Here is a 20,786-nt window from a genome sequence, read left to right as displayed (position 1 = left end):
TATCATTCACAAATAGACCAAGGCCACTTTTGGGAAGGCACTGTCCTGCCTTGAGGACTACACGGAGCAGGTGATAAGAGCTTGACAGCCTGCACTAGGGGGGCAGACAGGCTGGGAGCGGGATGGGTGGTGGGCGAACGTGATGGGGAGGGCAGAGGAGGCTTCAGTGTGGGTTTGAAGAACAAAGGAGAGTTTGCCGGGTGGGTGAAGTCTCAGAGACAGGACAGAAGGTGCACTTAGGAAGCTGGCATGGGCTGCGTGGGGTCTGGCGTGGGTGTGCGGGAGGGTTTTTGTTAATGGAGCTGAGGGTTAATGTGAGGGTCTTTTTCTCTATCGCTTTCCGTGTTCCCAGGTAACCTGACGAGGCTAGGAATACCAGCCATGGCGTCACTAGCCAATATTGCTAATGGTGAAAAAATGACTCTGATCATCAAATCATACCTGTTTTGAAAAGACAAGTAAGCAATAAACACTTGAGATCCCAAGTGTAGTGAGGAGGCTTGAGGGGACCCTGGCAACTCAGCCCAGGGAGCTGTCCTAGGATGAAGTGATCCCCCGAGCAGCTGTGGGGCGGCTCCCAGCCCTGCCTGATCCTCCCACCTGAGCCACCTCACCTGGGGGAGGGTGGGGGCAGTTCTGGGGAGCCATGTGAGCTGCTTCTGGGACCCACCCATTGAACTCCTTGGCTGCCCTGTGTGCTGAGCAGATGAGGGAGACATTGGGTCGGTGATAGTCTTGTGAATCCAAACGATACGTTGAACCGAGACAGAACTCCTGTGGTGGGTTCCTCAGGTGGTGACAGGGGTTGGGCTTTACCCTGAGGACAGGGGACCTATCAAACGACTCTCAGGGGGAGTGTAACAAGATTTAGCGCCAATGATACAGAGAGAAGCTCAGAGAGTTTTCTGATGGTGCACCCCAGTAGCCAGGGGGAAAAAGTACACCCCGGATATTTGTACACTATATGAGTGGTACCATTCAGATATGCTGCAAACATAAAATGTTCACAAAAACAGTAATGAAGGAGGGAGGACGTGGAATGGTCACTATGTAAGTATTAACATCTCCTGCCGCAGCCTGACCTACAGAATCCTGGGAGTCAGCATGTCAGAGCCCGCAGGTGGGGTGGGGGTGACTCTGACACACCGGGTCCAGAGTTTATCCTTGGTGTAAAATAGTATAAGAACTAGAATTTTTTTTAAAGCTTCTAAATACGCCTTATTGTTTATTCAAGAAGTACCGTATGTCCTAGCTCTGGGCTGAGGATTCTAAGGACAAACCAGACTATCCGAGGAGCTCCCTGCTAACGTTGGAAAGCTGCCTTTCAGTGTAAAGGCAAGGAGTCCAAAGAGGGCCGTGTCAGGGTGAGGAATCCCAGGACACTGGGCTGGATGGATGTGGACGTGGGTGTGGGGAGAGGTGTGGCTGAGCACTTCCTGCACTGCCTGAGCTGGAAGAAGAGCTGACCCTCTCTGCAGGCTCCGGGACCCTTTCCCGGGGGACACATTTGTGAAAAGAAAAAGCTAAAATGTACTATGTTAATAGAATCCCATTTCCGATGCGGCAGAGGGTGTATTGAAAACCTTCTTGCAAGGAGTCCTGTGAAGTCACCTGTCCTGAGTTAGGGTTCACCTGTCCTCCCCACGGCACACATTGTCAGATCACCTGCTCCCTGCCTCTCCTGGAAGCCCGGCCTGGCACCCCTGCCATTTCCCCCACGGACACCAGGTGGCGCTGCAGATGGTCACTGGGAGGCAGGATGCTCCAGGGCCGGCTTGGGGACAACCTGGTGGCCTTGTGTGGTGGAGTCTCAGGTCTCGGTGGTTCTTGCTGGGCACAGTGCAGTCACTGGGGGGCGGGGGGGACTCCCAGACCCGTGATGACCTACAGCAGCCGAGCTGTATCTTCTTTGAGCCGTTACTTCTTGCCAGGGTTCTCCCAGGCTCTTCTCGTGCAGTCCACCCCCGACCCCCATGGCAGCCTGATGGGGTGCAGGGACTACTATTGTCCCATCTTGAGATCAAGGCGAAGAGGGGTTAGGAAGGTGCCACTCTGAACCCAGGTCTCTCTAGCTCCGTGGATGTGAGTGTGCCCCCGTCATTCACGAGCAAACGTGCTGTGCTGTGAACGCCCAGCCTGCAGGCAGCCCACACACGTGGGGAGGAAGGACCCCCGAGAGGTGATTTCAGGATTGAGGGAGGAGTCCCAGGATGTGCACAGCCGAGAACGTGTGGATTTCCACATCATAAAGCCTTGGTGCCCAGGCCAGCTGCGTGCTCTGGGACGTCCGGATGCACGCCACCCCCCTCCCGGGAGGAAGTACATCGAGACCGCCGACCCGTTGGTCCTGACCCGCCTGCTTCAGGGAGGTGCCTGGGCTGGGGCATGTGGGCAGTGGGAGGAAGATGGGGGCCGTGAGGAGGGCCCCGGCCGGGCGCGGGGAGAGGTGGGGCTGACCGGGGCTACCAGCCGGCGTGGGCCCCGTGACGGGATGCCAGAGACGGGGCGGCTGGGAAACCAGGTGCTTCTCATGTCACGGCTCTGGAGGCGGGAGGTCTGAGAGGTGGTCTGTGCTGAGGGCCCTCTTCCTGGCTGCCGACAGCCACCTTCTCACCGTGTCCTCCCGTGACCTTTCCCCTGTGAGCACGAGGGGAGGCCTGGCAACTTCGGGGTCTCTCTCCTCTCCTCTGAGGACCCCTGTGTGATCGGGTCAGGGCCCTGAGGTTGTAAAACCTCAACTTTAATCCCCTCCAGAGGCCTCGTCTCCTGATGCAGGCCCAGATCGGGGTAGGGCTTTGGGCCATGAGTTTTGGGGGACACCACTCAGTCTCTAGCACTGGGGCCGGGGGAGGCTGAGTCAGAGAGGAGAAGTAGGCAGGAGCGGGGTTGGTGGGGCCACCAGCTCAGAATTCAGGGGAGAGGAAGGGGTCCCCTGCACTGTGAGCTCATGGGGGAGCCCTGACCGGCTCATGGCCAACCAGGAACCCCACAGTCCCTTAGGAGCATTTACTGAGCACCTCCTGCATGCATGGTGAGTGAAGCCAGGGGATGTCTGGGGGAGACAGGTGAGCATGTGTACCTGGGTGATCCTCAGGGCTACTTGGTCTTGTTTTACACCTTCCCTCTTCATCCCATACTTCCAGCAAGACCCAAGTGGCACATGACCTTTCTGTTCATTCACACGGGTCATCAAACCTCACGTAGTCCCTGAGTCTTGGAGGCTGTTTGGTTCAGAGATCTGAATATCCTTCCCCTGTGGTGATGAAGACTTCTAGGTGATTCACTGTCTTCCCTGCCCCTTGTGCCCCCACCCCAGCTCCTCCCCCAGCAGGGGCTCGTCCACTGCAGTGGGAGGGGCCCTGGGCTCTCCGATGTCCCTGCACAGGGCCTCAGGGCTCTCCCTTCTCTGAGAGCCTCAGTTTCCCTTCAGAAGGACGTGATCTCCTCCCTTGGACAGTTGGAGAACCCAAGGCCCTCTGGGGCCAGGATGGAGCCGCATAAACATGGAGAGGGTACTGGTCAGGTATGAGTTTCAGGGACTTGCTGTGGTAACAAATTGCCATACTTGGCGGTTTTATGTAAAATGAATTATTAGCTTACACTCCTGAGGGTCACTCTGGGCCACACTAAAGCTGTCAGCTGGCTCTGCACCTTCTGAAGACTCCGGGGGAACTCTGCTTCCTTGCTTTCTCCAGCTCCTAATGCTGCCCGCGCCCTGGGCTCGCGGTCCCGCCTTCAAAGCCGGCAGTGGCCGGCGGGGACTTCCTCACGTCCCTCTGACGCTCACTCTCCTGCCACCATCTTTCACCCCGTTGATGACATTGGCCGCCCCTGGCTAATCCGGGGTCACACGTTCGTAGTTTCTGGGGTCAGGAAATGGCCTTCTCTGAGGGCTTTGATTCTGCTGACCACGGCGTCCTTTGTGTGTGTGCGGCTGGGGTAGCTGAGTGGTCGGGGACACCTCCCGTGTCCCGTTTCTGTACCATTCTCAACTGTGTGCTGGCACATGGTAGGTCCTCAGTGATGACAGAGGTGATGTGACCTGGGCTGTTGCCCCATCTCACCAGTGACAAACTGAAGCCCAGGAGATTACGCGGCTGGTTGGGGCTGCATGGCCAGCTGGCGGTGGCCCTGGACACAGGCCCCGACTCCTGCCCCCTCCCACGTGAGCGCAGCCGCTAGATGAGGCAGAGCACCCTGCTTCTTCCAGAAGCCAGGCTTCCGAGAGCCCTGGGGACGTGAAAACGGGGGGTCCGCAGAATCACTCGCTTAGAATTGCCGTCCCAGCTCACGTTTGAAATACACGCCAAAAAATGTGTTCTTCCTGGGGAGGGTTGTCAGCCCAGGATGCCGGCCTCTGGATTCCCCCGTCAGGTTGAGAATTCTTACGAAGGGCTGGGCCTGCCTCCTCCTTTTGAACAAGATGGATGGGGAAAAGGAGGTTGGAATCCTTTTAGAAGGCAGGTTGGTCCACGGCGTGGTTTCTTAGACGCAGAAGAGCAGTAATCTTTTTTTTTTTTTTTTAATTTTTTTATTGTTATGTTAATCCCCATACATTACATCATTAGTTTTAGATATAGTGTTCCATGATTCATTGTTTGTGCATAACACCCAGTGCTCCATGCAGAATGTGCCCTCCTCAATACCCATCACCAGGCTAACCCATCCTCCCACCCCCCTCCCCTCTAGAACCCTCAGTTTGTTTTTCAGAGTCCATCGTCTCTCATGGTTCTTCTCCCCCTCCGATTTCCCCCCCTTCATTCTTCCCCTCCTGCTACATTCTTCTTAGAAGAGCAGTAATCTTAAGGAACAGCAGACTGCAGGAATTCGGGGGCCCCATGGGCAAGAGCCACGTGACCCCCTTCCCTGCAGCCCCATGGCAGGGGCTGGGCACCCTGGCAGTCTCTCCTCTGTCTGTGGTCCCCGTGGCTCATTGACCTCCAAACTCACTCTCTGTGGCCCCACCGCCTCCCCGCCCAGCTCCCTCCCTGTCTTCCTTGGCTCCCTGCTCTTGGTTCCTGTGCCTGGCCTGCCCCTGACTTGGATGTCCCACCGGCTCATCGGCACATGCTGTCCCCACAGCCTGTGCCCGTGAGTGGCCAGCCTTCCTCCCTGGCTGTAGGGCTCCACAGCACGGAAGCCCCAGGTGTCCTGTCCTCTGCTCGTGTCCCCGTAGATGCCCTGACTGCCCCCTAGCTCCGCAAGAGCCGAAGCCAGTGCTGCCCCCTCGAGCAGGAAACCCACCCAGCTTCCTGGGTCTCCATTCTCCATTATGCCCTTGCCGTGTTTCTAGGGATTCAAGCTCCGGCAGTCGCCTCCTCCCCTCCCCGTCTTCCCAGAACTCATCTCTTCATTCAGGAAATGCGAGCCCCTCCCCGCGTCCTGCCTGGGGGAGAGGGATGGGCAGGAGCGAGTCCTTGCTGCTTAGGCTCTGGGAGTCCAGTGGCAGCATTTATGAATGCCCCTGCTGCTTCGGGCCTGGGCAGCTGCAGACCTGGCCTGGGTGTGGGAGCCACTGTCTGGGGCACTGGACCACAGGCAGGGCAGGACCATCACCCCCGTTAGACGGGAGACCCACGGGGTGAGCCCCACGCGCGTTGTCCGGCTTTCCTCCTGGCCATCTCCCTGGGTGGTCGGGGCAGGGAGGTGGCCTCGCTGGGACGAGGAGGTGGAGGGGATGTTCTGGGCTGTCGAAGCAGCTGGAATTTGTAGGACAGGGAATTGGAACAGATGAGCCATGTGAAGGGGGTCCCTGGACGCTGGCGTGGAGACTGAGCGAGCCAGGGGCCGGAGTGTGCCCTCAGCAGGCAGGGTTCCACGAGGCTCAGCCCTGGTCACCTGGGGGAGGGAGGCCTGGGCCGGGGTGCTGGAGGTCAGGGGGGCAGGGGGACCCAGCCCAGACTGCATTCAAAGCCAGATAGACCCGCAGTTGTACGTTCAGGGTCTTAAAGGACAGGATGAACAACCAGATGGAGACTCTTAGCAGAGAAACAAACTATAAAAGAGCACTGAATGCAAATTCTAGGGATAAAATGTATAATAGCTAAAACAGCATCACAGCCGATGAAAAACAGCCCCACCCTGTCACTGCTTGTGCCAAGACAGCCTGGAGGGCCCCTCTCACACGGGCTCGTGCACGAGCCGGGCCCCGGCGCAGGCAGAAGACCCCTGCCATCCTCGTCTCTCTCCTGGCACCCAGCCCTGCTTGCTGCTTCTCTTCCGCCAAAGCCTCCCAGCCTCAGCTCCTGTGGCCCGAGCCCCCGGGGAGCCAGGGTGGTCAGTCCGGGCCGTGTTAGCAACATGACAGTGTGCATCCTCGGAGCAAAGACTTGTGCATCTCTGTAATTCCGTCCTTAGAATAAATTCCAAAGTGCCACTGATTGAGAAAAAGCTATCTCATGGCGAGTTTATCTTTAACTGCAGAGCTTCTCAGCCATATGTTCTTATTTATCTACAGCCCCATTTACATTTCCTCCTCCTTCCCAGGAGGGCCAGAAAAGCAGGGCAGGGTGGGGAAAGGAGCACCTGTCGGAGCTGAAACCAGCCCCGCTGTGGCTCAGGAGTCTCCCGTCCCAGGGACGAGGCTGCAGCTTTGGGGAAAGAGCAAAAATGGACACCTGGGTGTCCATCCCTGGGGGTCTGGATCAGCAAGCGACGGGCTATGTGACCATCACAGTCTGGGATCATTGGTGGCCCTCAAAGGGCAGGAGCTGGGTTGATTCACCCTGATATGGACCAGAGCCAGATGTGTGAGCGGGACCACATATGCAGGGTGCCCTGTACGCCGTGATTCCACTTCCATAAAACATACGAGTGACGTGGGAGTAAGTTGTTAATTGTATAGAAGTAGATCTGGAAGTAAATCTAAAACATAGTAGTGGTTTCTTCTGGAGCTGAGAAGTGGGCGGGAAAGGGGATCTTTTCCCTCCTAATACTGTTTTAAGCTGAAGCTGTCTGCGACAAGGACATGTTTTTGTAGCCGAGCAAGTGAACGTCCTGTTTACTTGTCACAGCCAGAAGGCCGCCTGCCGGCTCTGTGCTCAGCTGTGACTGGGCCAGCTCTGGTCTCTCTGAGCCTCATCATCCCTCCAATGCATGCCCTGGGGTGGGCGGGGGGAGCCTGGTGGGCCCCTTCCAGCTCTGACCGGGCAAGCTCCCCGTAGGTACCGGGGAGTCTACTGAGATAACCCTATGGTTTCTCTTTAAGTCTGGTGATTTGGTGAATTACATGGATTGCCTTTCAAATACTCAGCCCCCTTGTCTCCCAGTTGGTCATGGTGTATTCTCATTTTTATAAATTCTCGGATTTGATTTGCTAAAATTGTTTGTGACTTTATATCAGTATTGTTGAGGTGCGGCAGTCTTTAAGTCTTTCTTTGATTCAAATATCTTTTCTGGTTTTAACATCACTCCATCCTAGCTTCATAGGATGGGCTTTAAAGTGCTCACCCTTCTTTCAACCTTCTGAAATTATTTGTATAGAATTGGTATTATTTACTACATGTTTCATCATCAATGCATCCATCTGGCCTGTGGGTTTTTTTTCTATGGGAGAAGGTTTTTTTTTTTTTTAAAGATATATTTGAGAGAGAGAGAGAAAGCAGGAGCAAAGGTGCAGAGGGAGAGGGAGAAGCAGGCTTCCCACCGGGCAGGGAGCCCGACGCGGGGCTCGATCCCAGGACCCCGGGATCATGACCTGAGCCGAAGGCAGACGCTTAACCGACCGAGCCACCCAGGCATCCCTGGGGGAAGGTTTTTAACTACAAATTCGATTTCTTTAATAGATAAAAGTCTATTCTGGTTTTATATTTCTTCTTGAGTGAGCCTTGGTAGTTTGCATAGAATCAGATGGAGAGATCACCTGTCTTATTTCCTGATGTTGGTAATTTCTCCCCCCTCCCTCTTCTTCCCTTTCTCCTCCCTTCCCCTCCCTACATCTTCCTCCCCTTCCCTCCCCCGCTTTCTCTTTCTCTCTCCCCTGATAAGTCTGCCTAGAGTTTTATCAATTTTATTGCTCTTCTCAAAGAACCAGCTTTTGGTTTCAATTGTTTTTTTTTTCATTTTGCTTCTGTTTTCGATTTCACTTTCTACTCTGATCTTTATGATTCCTTCTACTTCCTTGGTTTTAATTTGCTCTTCTTTCTGTAGCTTCTTAAGATGGAACCTGAGGTCATTGGTTGGAAGGCTTTCTTCTTTTCTAAGATAGGCATTAAAGGCTAACTCTCCCCCAACACCATTTTGATATGTTCTGTTTTTATTTACTTCAAAATATTTTCTAATTTCCCTTTTGATTTCTTCTTGGAACTGTGGGTTATTCCAAAGTTTTTTTTTAATGTAGTTTCCAAAGATTTGCGTACTTTTCTGGAGATCTTTTTGTTACCAGTGCCCAGTTTCATTTCACTCTGATCGGAGAACATGTCTTATAGGACTGGAGTGTTTTTAAATCGGTCAAGACTGGACTATAACCCAGCCCGTGGTTATCCTGGCAGCCGCCGCACATACGCTTGAGAAGGCAGTGGGATCTCCTATGCAGGGATTTTATAAACACCAGTCTAAACGCCAGTCAGATCCAGCTGCTTGATGGTGGTGTCCGTGTCTTCCACATCCTTGCACACATCCTTGCACACTTCCACATCCTTGCACACTTCCTTCACTTGTTCTTACAATTACTTACAGGGGTCTTGAAACCTTCAACTCTCCCTTTAGATTTATCCTTTCTACTCTCTGTCAGGTTAGCTTTATGGTTTTGAACCTCTTGCCAGTTTCGTAAATACTTAGCATTGTTCCATCCTCCTGATGAAGTTGCCCCTTTATCACTCAGATCATCCCTTTATCCCTGATGGGCTTCTTGGCTGGGAAACCAACCGTGTCTGCTATTCACGTGGCCCTTCAGCCTTCCTGTGGTCAGGCTTAGAGCGCTGCATCATTCCGCTGCTACTTCTAGGCTGTTTAAGTCTTTGCATTCAACATGTATGTTCTGTAGGCAGCATCTAGTTTGGTCCTGCTTTGTTATCCATTCTGAGCATTTCTGCCTTTAAGGAGGGTATTCAGACTATTTGCACTGAGTGCAATTCTTACTTAGGTTTAAATCCAGCCTCTGCTAAAATCCAGATCTTCGGTTCTGCATCTGGGCGGCCCCCTGCCCCCCAGTTCCATGCGGCAGACTCAGGGGTCCTTGGTCTCCCCCTTCACCTTCTCAACTCAGGCATGTTCCAGGCTCCTCCCAGTTCCTCCCCCCGGGTCCCCAGCCCAGAGACTGGGAGGTGGGGAGGCAGAAGCGGGGCATTCGTAGGGCTCACTTTATCTGGTTCCTGTCCCACCAGGATCATTGTGCTTTCCAGCACCTTCACCATCGTTTCGTGTAGCTTGACTTCGTTTTGTTTTCTTTTTGGGAGGAAGAGCCAGTCTCCATTTTCCGTCTTGGCCAGAAGCGGAAGTCCACGCCGTCACTTTTACTTCGGAGGCTGAGGCAGATCTCCCCGGCACATTCCTCCTATGGAGTGAAGCTAGCTTCTGGGACCACATGTCCCCGGGTGGGGTGGGGGGCCGCTTTCAGGTCCCAGCTCAGATCCCGCCCCCTCCAGGAAGCCTTTCCTGAGCTCTACCTTGCGCCCCTTTCCTCTGTGGCTTATTCTCTGGTGCTGTGTAAGTCAGCAGGCACCTTCTGAATTTGTGTGTGGGAAACATTGAACAAGGAACCGTCCTCCCCATGGATGAGCCCGGCAGGTTTGTTTTTCTCTGTGAGTGAAAACGTCCCCAGCTCATGCCGTGACTGCAGTTAGGGAAGGAGCCAGGCAGACAGGCAGCTCGGGTATGCTGGGAGCATGCACACGTAGAAGGCACACGTCCTGTATTTCTGGTCATTATAGGTGCTTATTTGCCCCTTTCCCTCCCTCGCCTGAGCAGGCTCAGCCGCACACACCACAGGGCCCTCACTTGGGTGCTGGGCATAGCCGGGGCCCGGCCGCCCTGAGCAGATCCGTGAATGTCGCTCAGCCTGGCTGGGCTTCAGCGGGAGAGCAGGTGCTCGGTTGTGAACGTGCTACGTTTGAGATGCCCGGTAGGGACCCAGGTGGGGACATCCTGAAGGCAGCAGGTAAGCAAGTCTGGAGTGCAGGAAAAGAAGCCCCCAGTGTGGCTGCCTGGGGAAATCCCGAGCCATTAGTAGTGGGGCTGGAGGGTCTCATGGGACAGAGGCGGTCATGTGGGAAGCAGGTGTGGACAGAGGAGTCTGAGGATTGAGTCCCGGGGCACCCCAACATGTAGAGCTGGGGAGATGACAAGGAACCAGTGAAGGAGACTGAGCTGCAGCCTTCGAGGTGGGAGGACGCCAGACTGGTGCGGGGGCTTGTGGGGAAAGAGAAGGGAGCCTCTCACAAAAAAGGGAGTGACTGACAGCCTGAAGTTCTCCAAGAGCCTCCTTTGCTTCGCTGGGGTGGGTAATGGGAGCTGACGAGACAGGGGCCTGGGGGATGCTGGGGGTACCACACGGGCTGGGGCGTCAGTGAGCAGGGTGCGTGCAAGGCTGCCTCCTGCTGGCTGAGCTGGAGCCCTGGTTCTGCCCCTCGGTGGCTGTCGGCGCCACTCTGGTGCCTGGGGAGAGGTAGCCGCATCACCCCATCTACCTCCTGCGCCCTGCCTGTCAGCTGCGCATTGGACAGGCACCCCCAGCGTTCGCTGGTGTTGGACTGGATGTGGCAACATCAGGCTTTCACTTCTAATTTACTTAATATTTTGGCCTATGCGTTGATTTTTTTTATTGGCTTTTGCCAATACAGAACTCCATAGGCTATTGAGCAGGACTGGTCTGAAGGTCCATGAGAGTCTTGGCCTTGGAAAGACAATAGAGTTTTCAACAAATGCACCCAGGGAAAGACATTTTGGGCTGGGCGAGCTCTGATCGGGTCCGGCGCAGCCAGCCTTGCACGTGGGGGCGTCTGGGGAGCCCGCAGACGGGTCGGAGGATGGCAGTTCCTGGGGAACCAGGCCTGGCTGCACCCTCCGGGGACTGCCAGGCGGCTGGTCTTCATGGAGAATGCAAACTCTTGGAGTTCAGGGCTACCGCAGGGCTGGAGGAGGAGGGGCCTGGTGCCGGACAGGGTGAAACTTCCTTACAGAGACTCAGCCTCTTTTACTTGGATAAATGTTCCCTGTGTTGCATTTACAGAGTCCCGAAAAAGTGGATCCTGAACATTTTTGCCAGTTGTCTTGTTGCTTTTACGGAGGAGAGAATTTTCCAGCGTGTTTGCCGATGTCGCTCAGCATTGTTCTTTCTCTTTAAATAATTATCTATTTTCATATAAGGGAACTATGTGATAGAAGATATAATACAGAAGAGCAAATGAATGCATAAAGTGATCAGTTCCTGAAATTTCTGTGCCGATTTGTAACACCAGGTATATTTGCAAAATTAGACACCTGCTCATACACGAGTGTATTTCTATAGACGCCGTACGTACTTCCGTAAAAGCTGCGGTTACAAATGTTGCAAGCATCCCGTGAGTGTCTTCTTGGCGCTCAGTAGCTCGCACACCACCGTTTCCGATGGGCTTGCCACGGTCCAGTAGTACGATGCACTGCAATCTGACAGGTGCTGTCTTGGATTTCTCGGTTGTGTGTAATTTCTTACTTTCATCGATGATGCTGGATGAACACCTTTTTATGTGCTTTTATGTGCTCGTCCCACTTGTTTTGGGAGGCAGACTCCTGGAAATGGGATTTCTGGGTCAGAACACAGGAACATAGGTGTGTCCCGGGGCACCTGGGGAGGGAAGCTGGCCCGCTTCCCACAGTCTGGACAGAAAGGTCTCGCGGCCGCTGTTTCCCAGCTTCACCTCCTGCTCCGTGTTAGCCCCTGCACTCTGGGACGTGTGCTCAGTCCCACTGGTGCTGATGGTCAGGTGCGCGTGCCGGTCAAATCTATGAAAAGGCTCATTTTAAGCTATTTGTCTGGAAATTTCCTTTTTTGACTTTTCAGTAACAAAACCTAGTAATGTGCTGACACTCTGGAGAAGACCCGAAGTGATCCCATAAGTTTTTGTGGTGGCCCTACTGTGTGCGTGGGCTGTGCCTGGGAGGCTGGGAGAACCACTTGTTCCCAGCGCGGAGGGAGTTCTCATTTACATCTGGAAATCTCTGATGAGGGGAGCTTTTTCTCAGTGAAGAACAAATATGATTAAAGTTTGTAATAAGAAACCCAAGACATTTGCAATGGGCTTAAAAGACTTTCGTTATCAAAAGCTAAAAAGATTAAACTGCATTCAGGGCCGTTTCATGGTTGAGCACATTCTGGTTCTCCGAAAATGGCAATCCCTCCTTGCCATGTATTAGACCCTTGACATTCACGAAGGATTTGTCCCGAGACCTTCGAGACTCCCTTAACTCATGAATGCCACCATAGCTTTCAATTTCCCCCAGAACACACAGTAAAGACTAACGGGAAACGCATGTGACTCCTTCAGGCTTTTTATGATCCTATAAATATAGGGCTCTAGTCATTTATAAAGCTATTAAAATAAATTCAGGCTGGAGCCCTTGCTGATATGGTTTGTGGAGTCATTATTTTTCTCTGTCTCTATAAAACACACAGCAAACAAGCACATATTAGAAATTCAAACCTCAGCTGAGCCCCAATTTTTGTGTCTCACTTTATCCCAAACTTCTGTTGAACTATCACGTTATTAGACTCATTTCTCGCTTTGCGTCCCATCTTCGACACTGGACCTTGGCTGTCTTCAGGAGTCATTTTTTTTGAGAAATAACCTTTCCTTCCACCCACGGGAGTGTCCACGTTGGATGATGGTTTGAGCCCCAGGATTGAAACCTGTGTCCCAATAGAGCTACAAAACCACACACCCTGCATTGTACTTCGCAGTTACTCGCCAGGGCAGGTGGGGAGTCTCATTCAGAAAGCTCAACGAACCAGAACACCTCCATTTCCTAGCCCAGTAATGAATGATCCTTCTCTGCTCGTGAACACCGCCAAACCCCACTTCTCTTAATTTAGACATTCCATTCTCTGAGGTCTTACTCGCACCCTGATTTCACTCAGCTGATCCTAGACATGTGTGGAAATAAAGATCAGCCTCAGCCTGGAGACCCTGAGTCAGCCCCCCCATTCCTTCATTCAACAGTATTCATTGGGAACGTGCTGCATCAGCATGGATCTGGGGCCCGGGAGGGCAGACTGACATTGAACTTAGTCTCGTGCAGGAGACGGAATAAAGTAACTGACAGGGAAGAGATGAGATACGGGGGGGATTAATGGTGTGGTGTGCTGGTGTTTGGAGCCCCGTCGGGCCTCCTCAGGAAGGTTCAAGGCTGGCTGTGGCGACAGGGCCGGCCGTAGACGGTCTAGCAGAGCAGGGTGGCAGGCGGAGGGCAGACCGGCAGCAGTGGCCCTGAGGTGGGATGTTCTAGGGACTCAAAGAAGACCCATGTGGCCAGAGAGTAGTGGTCAGCAGGGAGCGTGGACCATGTGGGGAAGGGGGAGAGGAGGGGGCTGCCATGTGGGAAGTAAACTGTAAGTCATGGTCCACACTCAGAAGAAAACCTGGGTGCCATTAATAATCACCCCGGGGCAACAGGTGTTGACCAGGACCATCCCTGGAGGCCTGGGATGTGTGATCGATCGCCCACCCGTGGAAGGCGTGGCCCATGGGTGGTGACATCCCTTTGTCCCAGTGTTGCCCACGTTCCCTCTGGAAGGCACCCCAAGCTGACAAAGGTACCCCATGCCTCTGATGCCGAAGCCTTCCTGCAACAGGTGGGTGGCTAGATCAACCAGCCAGCGGTTGACTAACACGTGTTTTCTCCCCTTCTCTCCCCCTCTTTGGTGGCACTCAGGAACACTGCCAAGGAAATGCAAGAAGGAGCTCTTGGCGGTGAAGCTGAGGAATCGGCCCAGCAAGCAGGAATTGGAAGACAGGAATATTTTCCCCAGGAGGACTGATGAAGAGAGACAGGAAATCCGGCAGCAGATTGAGATGAAACTCTCCAAGTGAGTAGTGGCACGTCCCCACAGGCGGAGGCTGCGTCCCACCGGACAGCCCGAGCCCCTCGGAGGCCCTGCCTTCCCGGGGCCGCGCTGTCTCAGGGCCCCCACACGGGGCTCTGACGGTGGCTTCTCACCTCGCCACTGTCCGCACTTGGGATGGGACAGTGCTTTGTCGTGGGGGCTGTCCCGTGCGCCGTCGGGTGCTGAGTCGGGGCTTGCTGAGCAAGCTGGGTCTCTACGTGTGACATCCTCCTGTGACAATCAGAACTGTTGCCACACGTTTCCAAATGCCCCCGGGGAGGGGAGCACATCCCCAGCCCCCCAGTGGAGAAGCTCTGGTCTATAGCGGCCAGGCCGGCGCCTGCAGGAGTGAAGGGGGTCGCTGTGGGGAGAGACAGTGACAGAGTGGGGAGGACGTGCTTTGTCGGTGTCCAGGGCATGGGGGAGAGTCCCACCTGATCATTTTCCTGCAAGAATTGCATTCGGTATTGCCAGATCTTCTAAGTTGTTCAAGAAAAGCTGTAAATCTATATTGGGGGCACAGTGTGTGCACCAAGTTGAGCCCATCTGCCACCTGGCTGTGCCCCAGAGCCGTGAGTGAGCACCTTCTGCTCCCAAGGGTCCCCTCGGCGGTCCCCGGGGTTGGCCGGCTGGAGATGCCCTGGGTTACGGGCCAGCACGCGTGCAGCTGTGGGTCTCTGCGGCTGAGGTCTGTTGGGATCGTTGTGTGGCCTGCGACAGGATGCTTTGTAAGGAGGACAGGGTGGGACTGGGACAATGTGGCGGTTTCAAGTGCTGGCTGACTCTAGGTTGCTTTCCAGGAACTGGGGTCACGGGGGTCCAGAACCCAGAGCCGCTGGGCCTTCCAGCTCTCACCAGCGTCCCCTGCCACGGAGCCAGCCCAGAGCTGAGCTTGAACTAAAGGGCTTTGTTGGGAGTCAGGCTCCTCCAGCAGGGTAGGCCTCTGCTTCTTCCGATCCTCCCAAAGAGAGGGGCCCGATCGTAGCCCCAAGATTTGTATGTGGGTATCGGAGAGGAAATATTAATGGGCTTTCAGGCACCCAGTGCTGCGCTCAGCCACCCGCATGTTGCCATCTCCCCGACCTTCCTCGGGCACCTGTGGCGTATCGGCTGGGCTGGGCTGAAGGGACAGTGTCCTGGATCCCCTCCAGCCCACCCATTCCCTCTTTAAACCCCAAAGCTGGTCCTGCAGAGCAGGAAGAGACAATCTTCTGATGACGAGCTGGACCAGCTGTCCCTGGGCCCCACCCTTGATTTGCCCTTGACCCACACTTCTCACTGTCCCCTGCACCCAGGTCACCTACAGCGACCATGGGAAAATGCAGATTCTGATGAAGCAGGTCTGCAGCGAGGCCTGAGGGTCTGCGTGTTAGACGAGCTCCCGGGGATGCCGTTCCTGCTGGTCTGTGGGCCACACGTGCAGTAGCGAAGGTCTCAGGATCTCCCAGCCTCGGCACTCTTGATCTTTGGGGCCAGAGAACTCTGTGGTGGGGCTGTCCGCTTGGTGGGACGTTCAGCAGCAAACTGGCTTCCACCCGAAAGATACTCCTCTTGTCTCCCCACCCGCCCAGCTGTGACAAGCTACAGTGTCTCCAGTCATTGTTGAGTGGCCCCCGGGGGACAGAATCCATGCTGGTCAACACGCACTGATCTGAAGGTCACCTTGGACTTCTCCAGGAAGTCCTTCCTCTGCCTGAGGCCCAGGGCTCTGTGTTCAAGTGGACCAACCCTTGTTTCTGCTCTGTGTTGGGGAGCATGCACCCCAGGGTACCCACCTTCCACTGAAATCCTTTACTGAGTGTTTTCGGGGTGGAGGGCAGGGAGCGTGCGTGGGTGAAGCCCAGACGCTGGGTGCTGTCTCTGAACCTCGGTTTTCTCGCCTGTAAAATGGGGATGAGACCAGCTGCCAGGCCCACGGCGGGGGGGTGGGGGGGGGGCGGTTCAGCATGGCACATGTTACTGCAGGCCACTGGGACGCCGAGCCAGTGTCTTAAGGACTTGGAATCATGCAGACCTGCATTCGAATTCTGCTCTCTGCTGATGCGCTGGGTGACCTTATCCCCCTCCCCCGGGTCTTGGTTTTCTCATCTGTAAAGTGGGGTGCTAACCTTCCAAGGTCATTGTCTGTTTCAGGGAGATCCCGTAAGGAAGGCGTGTTGCAGAGCCCCTGTCATGCGGCAGGTGCTCGAGGCTGGGCTGCTGACCTCTGGGAGCCGGGTCCACTTCCTGCATCGGCTCAGAGCTGTGTGGCGGAGGTGCCTGGTGCTGACCTGGGGCTCGGGAACCCCGTGGGGAAGCTTCTTATAATACAGATCCATGAGCCCCATCCAAACCTGAGACCAGAACATCTTAACCAGTTGCCTGATAATGCATGCTGAGGGAACCTCCCAGTGTTGGACCATATTAGCCTGATTGCAATGAGATCGTGACACCCGTCAAGCATTTATCACTTCATCTGGTCAATCAGCAAGGACTTAATTTACTCGTATGAGGGGTGGGCACTGTGGCAGTTGCTAGAGATACAGCCCCGGGCCGTGGAGGTCACTCCCGTCAGCTCGAGAGTTCCTGGAGAACAGCAGTGGCCTCAGACCCCTTTCCGTGTGGCTGACGCCCACTCCGGTGCTTGGTCCAGGGAAGATGCTCAAGAAACCCACGCGGGAGGGAGGGGGGAGGGAAACAGATGCGTGAATCCCTGAGGGGTTCAGCTGTCACAGAGAGGAGAGGAGGCCGGGGCACAGGCATGGATGCCCCAGGGCAGGGGAGGGGACAGGTTCAGGACACGGAGCCCCAGACCAGGGTCAGCCCCTGCTGCAGGGCGTGGTCTCCCAGAGGCCCTCCGGAGAGAGGGGTGTGGACCAGCATTTCCTAAAGTCGTGGCAGGCACTGGGAACCATTACGAGAGTGGTCTGTTTGCCATGGGACACGTCAGAGCCTTTAATGCTGCAGCACAAGGTGCATGCAGCTCCAGAGGAGGGGGCGGGGCGTCTTGGCCGCAGTGTGTGCAGCCGGGAGGCCTTTTCTCCCTGGGCACTGGGACGGCCACGTGCATGGCCGCATGGGCACTCCTGGCATCGCTCTGGCCCCAGCCGTGCTGGAGGTGTTCCGGGGGCTGTGGGGTGTCCACCTGGACCCACGTGCCCAGACCTCACCCACGGTGGGCAGGGGAAATTTGTGCACCTTCCCCCCCCCCCCCCCCCCGCGGTGGGAGTTACTGGTGTAGTGGGAGGAATGTTAGACTGAGGACCAGGGAGGCGGTGGGGACGATCTCCACATCCTGGGATGAGGGTGGGGATGTGGGGCCACCACCTCGGTGGGACTTGGATGGCTAATGCTTTGGTGTGGCCCTGACAGCCTGCATAGGCAGGTGAGGCTCCCGGACCCCACCGTGGATCACAGGCTGCGGGGATCCGGCCCTCGGGGTATAGTCCCAGCCGCTATTGAGCACGGGTGGGCCCCGTCTCTCGCGGGGCTCCAGTTCCAGCGTGTCACGTGAAGAACAGGACAGTCTGTGCTTCCCGAACTGCAGCACTGTCCAGGGGGCTGTGACGAGAGCTTCCAGGTCTGTAGACCCCTGAGGGACCGAGCCTTCGTTCTCCTGTCAGTGTTGCTGCTGAAGCATGAGCCCTGTGTTCTACTTACATACTGTTTTTATGATAAAGGAGATTTCCTGTCTCTCCACCGGGGTGTTCTAAGGCTCACACGAGAAGCCGCGGGGAGAGGGGCGTGCCACGAATAGAGCCTCCTGCCGCATGCTGGAGTCATGATGGAACGACCCGTCTTGATCCTCTCTGCCTCCATTTCTTTGCAAACTGCTCCTTTCTTGTCACTGGGGCACAAGCCTTACTCATGCAGTCACACCTCAGCAGCTACTTCTGAAGAACCGTGACGTGCCAGACACCGTGCAGGGTGCTGGGGCGTCGGAGCAAACAGTGCGGAGGCACTCTCTGCCCTCCGGGGCTTACGGCATCTGGGTGTGCTCCAGGCATGGCTGGATCCAGGTGCTTGCATGGCATTGACAGGAGTTGGTCTGTTTCTTGACTCTGTTGTGCTCCGTGTGACTTCATTCTCTGGCTCTGTCACTCGGACATCCTAATCCCCGAAGCTCCAGGCTTACATCTGTATGGGAGCCCATTCCTGAACCAATCACCTTGACCAAGGGGATAGAAGGGGCTAATTGGACAGGTTTGGGTCACATGCTCATCCCTGAGCCAGTCACTGTGGCCAAGAGAATATGCTCATTAGTCAAGCCTGGCGTACCTTGTTGCTGGTCTTGTTGGTGGGATGTGCACTCCCAGGAGGTTTGGTGTTGTCTCATTTCTAGTGAGATCGAACATTTTCTGTGTTTATCAGCTACTTGGTTTCTTCTTCTTTTCACGTACTTAACCTGCTGCCTTCTTTGTCTTAATAATTTTAGGAGTGTACTTTGGAAATTGTGGTTTCCATTCCTTTCTCAATTTGGGGGCTCGTATTTTCATTTTGTTCACACTTTCCTGTGTGCAGGAAGGTCACTGGATTACTAATCATGCTTCGGGCATCCACAGGTTTCTCTGTGAAGGGCCAGAGAGTGAATATTTTCGGTTTTGTGGACCCGACAGTCTCTGTTGTAACAACACGAGTCTACTCTCAAAGCACGAACACACCAGGCAGCCCGTGTGGCATGAGTAGGCCTGGCTGCGTGCCAATAAAACTTTATTGACAAACGTAGGCAGTGGTGCACAGGGCATAGTTTGCCGACCTCTAACATACTTGAGGGTTCGTGCCGTTTGTGTCCTTTTCAAAAAATCCTTCCCTACCAGAGGCAAAAAATATATTCACTTACCGTATTATTTTTTAGCTGACTTCTAGCTCTGCCAACTGATAATGGTTTTCTATTTGGTAAACAAAGTTCTCTTTCAAAATAGAGTATCAAGTGAATTGATCTAAAGAGAAAAATAGTGGGGCGCCTGGGTGGCTCAGTCAGTGAAGTGTCTGCCTTCGGCTCAGGTCATGGTCTCAGGGTCCTGGGATCGAGCCCCGCGTCGGGCTCCCTGCTCGGCGGGGAGTCTGCTTCTCCCTCTCTCTCTGCCCCTCCTGCCCGCTCGTGCTTGTTCTCTCTCTCAAATAAATAAAAATCTTTATTAAAAAAAAAGAGAAAAGGGCACCTGGTGGCTCAGTTGGTTAAGCGACTGCCTTTGGCTCAAGTCATGACCCTGGAGTCCCGGGATCGAGTCCCACATCAGGCTTCCTGCTCGGCAGGGAGTCTGCTTCTCCCTCTGACCCTCCCCCGCTCATGCTCTCTCTCTCTCATTCTCTCTCTCTCTCAAATAAATAAATAAATAAAATCTTTAAAAAAGAAAAAAGAAAAATAGTGAACAGTGATGTATATGTAGTTCAAACACAGGACAAAATTATCACGAGGATGCCTGGAGTAAGAGAAGTCCAGGGACCCCCGCACCCCTGTCTGTGAGTGCAGAGAGGAGGTGGGAAGAGGTGGGGGCCAGGAATTGCTCTGGAGGGCCTGGAGAGGTACCCCAAACACACGCCCTGGACTGGGTTTTGCCCATTACTTGCTGAGTCTATAATTAATTTTAGACCTTGGACAAGAGCAGTTCCTTGAGCATTCATCACCAGGTGTGAAAACAGAAAAGCAGGTCTAGTTCTGGGGCTGCCGAGTGGCAGTTGAGACGTTGTGTCCCGGAGGGTCAGCCACTTGTTTCCCCGCAGAAATGGTTTAATTGGATCCCTTTGTCTTTGTTTTGCCTCCTTCCAGGGTCTTCTGCTAGCACTTGCTGAATAATTCAGCCCTGGTTGCCATGGCAACACGCCATCCACCGGTCCCCCCTCCAGTGTGCTGGCTGTTTTTGTTTTGATTTATTTTCCTTAATTTCTAGACCTTGAAGACTTCATCTTAGGGGCACTCCCAGGGCTATTGGTGAAGTGGTCACAGTCCCCGGCTCCGTGTGCTGGGTCTGGGGACTCCGTGAAGATAGAGGCCTCCCTCCCTATGGGCGGGCAGCGCACCTCTGAAACGTGTCCACCTGGCGTCAGGCAGCATGTTAGGGACCCACAGCCCCCGTGTATCACACAGTAGGCGTATTCTGGAAATCAGGCCCAAAGCCGTGGACTTGTGCACCACATAGAGGGCGTGGCGATTAAGGATGCCTGGGAGCTTTCGCTTCTCAGGGCCGACCCCGTGCAGTAAGTTCTGCTTGCTTTCCCTCATTTAATTTAATCCTTGCAGGAACTGGGTAAAATAGGTATTCTTTTTTTTTTCTCCTCTGATTTTTTTTTTAATTTTATTTTATTATGTTAATCACCATACATTACATCATTAGTTTTTGATGTAGTGTTCCATGATTCATTGTTTGCGTATAACACCCAGTGCTCCATGCAGAACGTGCCCTCTTTAATACCCATCACCGGGCTAACCCATCCCCCCACCCCCCTCCCCTCTAGAACCCTCAGTTTGTTTCTCAGAGCCCATCGTCTCTCATGGTTCGTCTCCCCCTCCGATGTCCCCCTCTTCTTATCTCCATTTTACAGATGAGCACACTGAGCCTTTAGGAGAGGCTCAGTGACTTGCTCAGGGTCCCACGGGTCCCATGGTTCCAGGTGTGTCCCCTGGAACCCCACGCCCGGGCCCAGGGGAAGCGTTCTGGGAGAGTTCTGCCTCATGTATCTCAGGGCCTTGCGTTTTCTCATCGTGGTCTGGCTTCCTTCTGTCAGGGGGCATCCGGGGGCTTCCAGCAACACGTCTGGCCCTTGGGCACAGAGTACTTCCTGTCCCTGT

At 54.5% G+C, this 20,786-nt stretch overlaps 1 protein-coding gene across 2 annotated transcripts in view; it reads left to right on the top strand.

Moving 5' to 3' along the window:
• The window catches only part of PHACTR3 (phosphatase and actin regulator 3), a 207,421-nt gene that overhangs the window by 156,594 nt on the left and 30,041 nt on the right, over positions 1–20,786 (top strand). For both annotated transcript variants that reach the window (XM_032387744.1, XM_032387745.1), the window contains exon 8: positions 13,846–13,999. In XM_032387744.1, the coding sequence (XP_032243635.1) occupies positions 13,846–13,999 (154 nt within the window). The remainder of the gene's footprint in view (positions 1–13,845; positions 14,000–20,786) is intronic.

Source organism: Phoca vitulina, unplaced genomic scaffold, assembly GCF_004348235.1.
Source record: "Phoca vitulina isolate PV1807 unplaced genomic scaffold, GSC_HSeal_1.0 scaffold50, whole genome shotgun sequence".
Classification (NCBI taxonomy): domain Eukaryota; kingdom Metazoa; phylum Chordata; class Mammalia; order Carnivora; family Phocidae; genus Phoca; species Phoca vitulina.
Note: the sequence above shows the minus strand (reverse complement) of the source record. Positions and strands in the feature narration are given on the sequence as shown.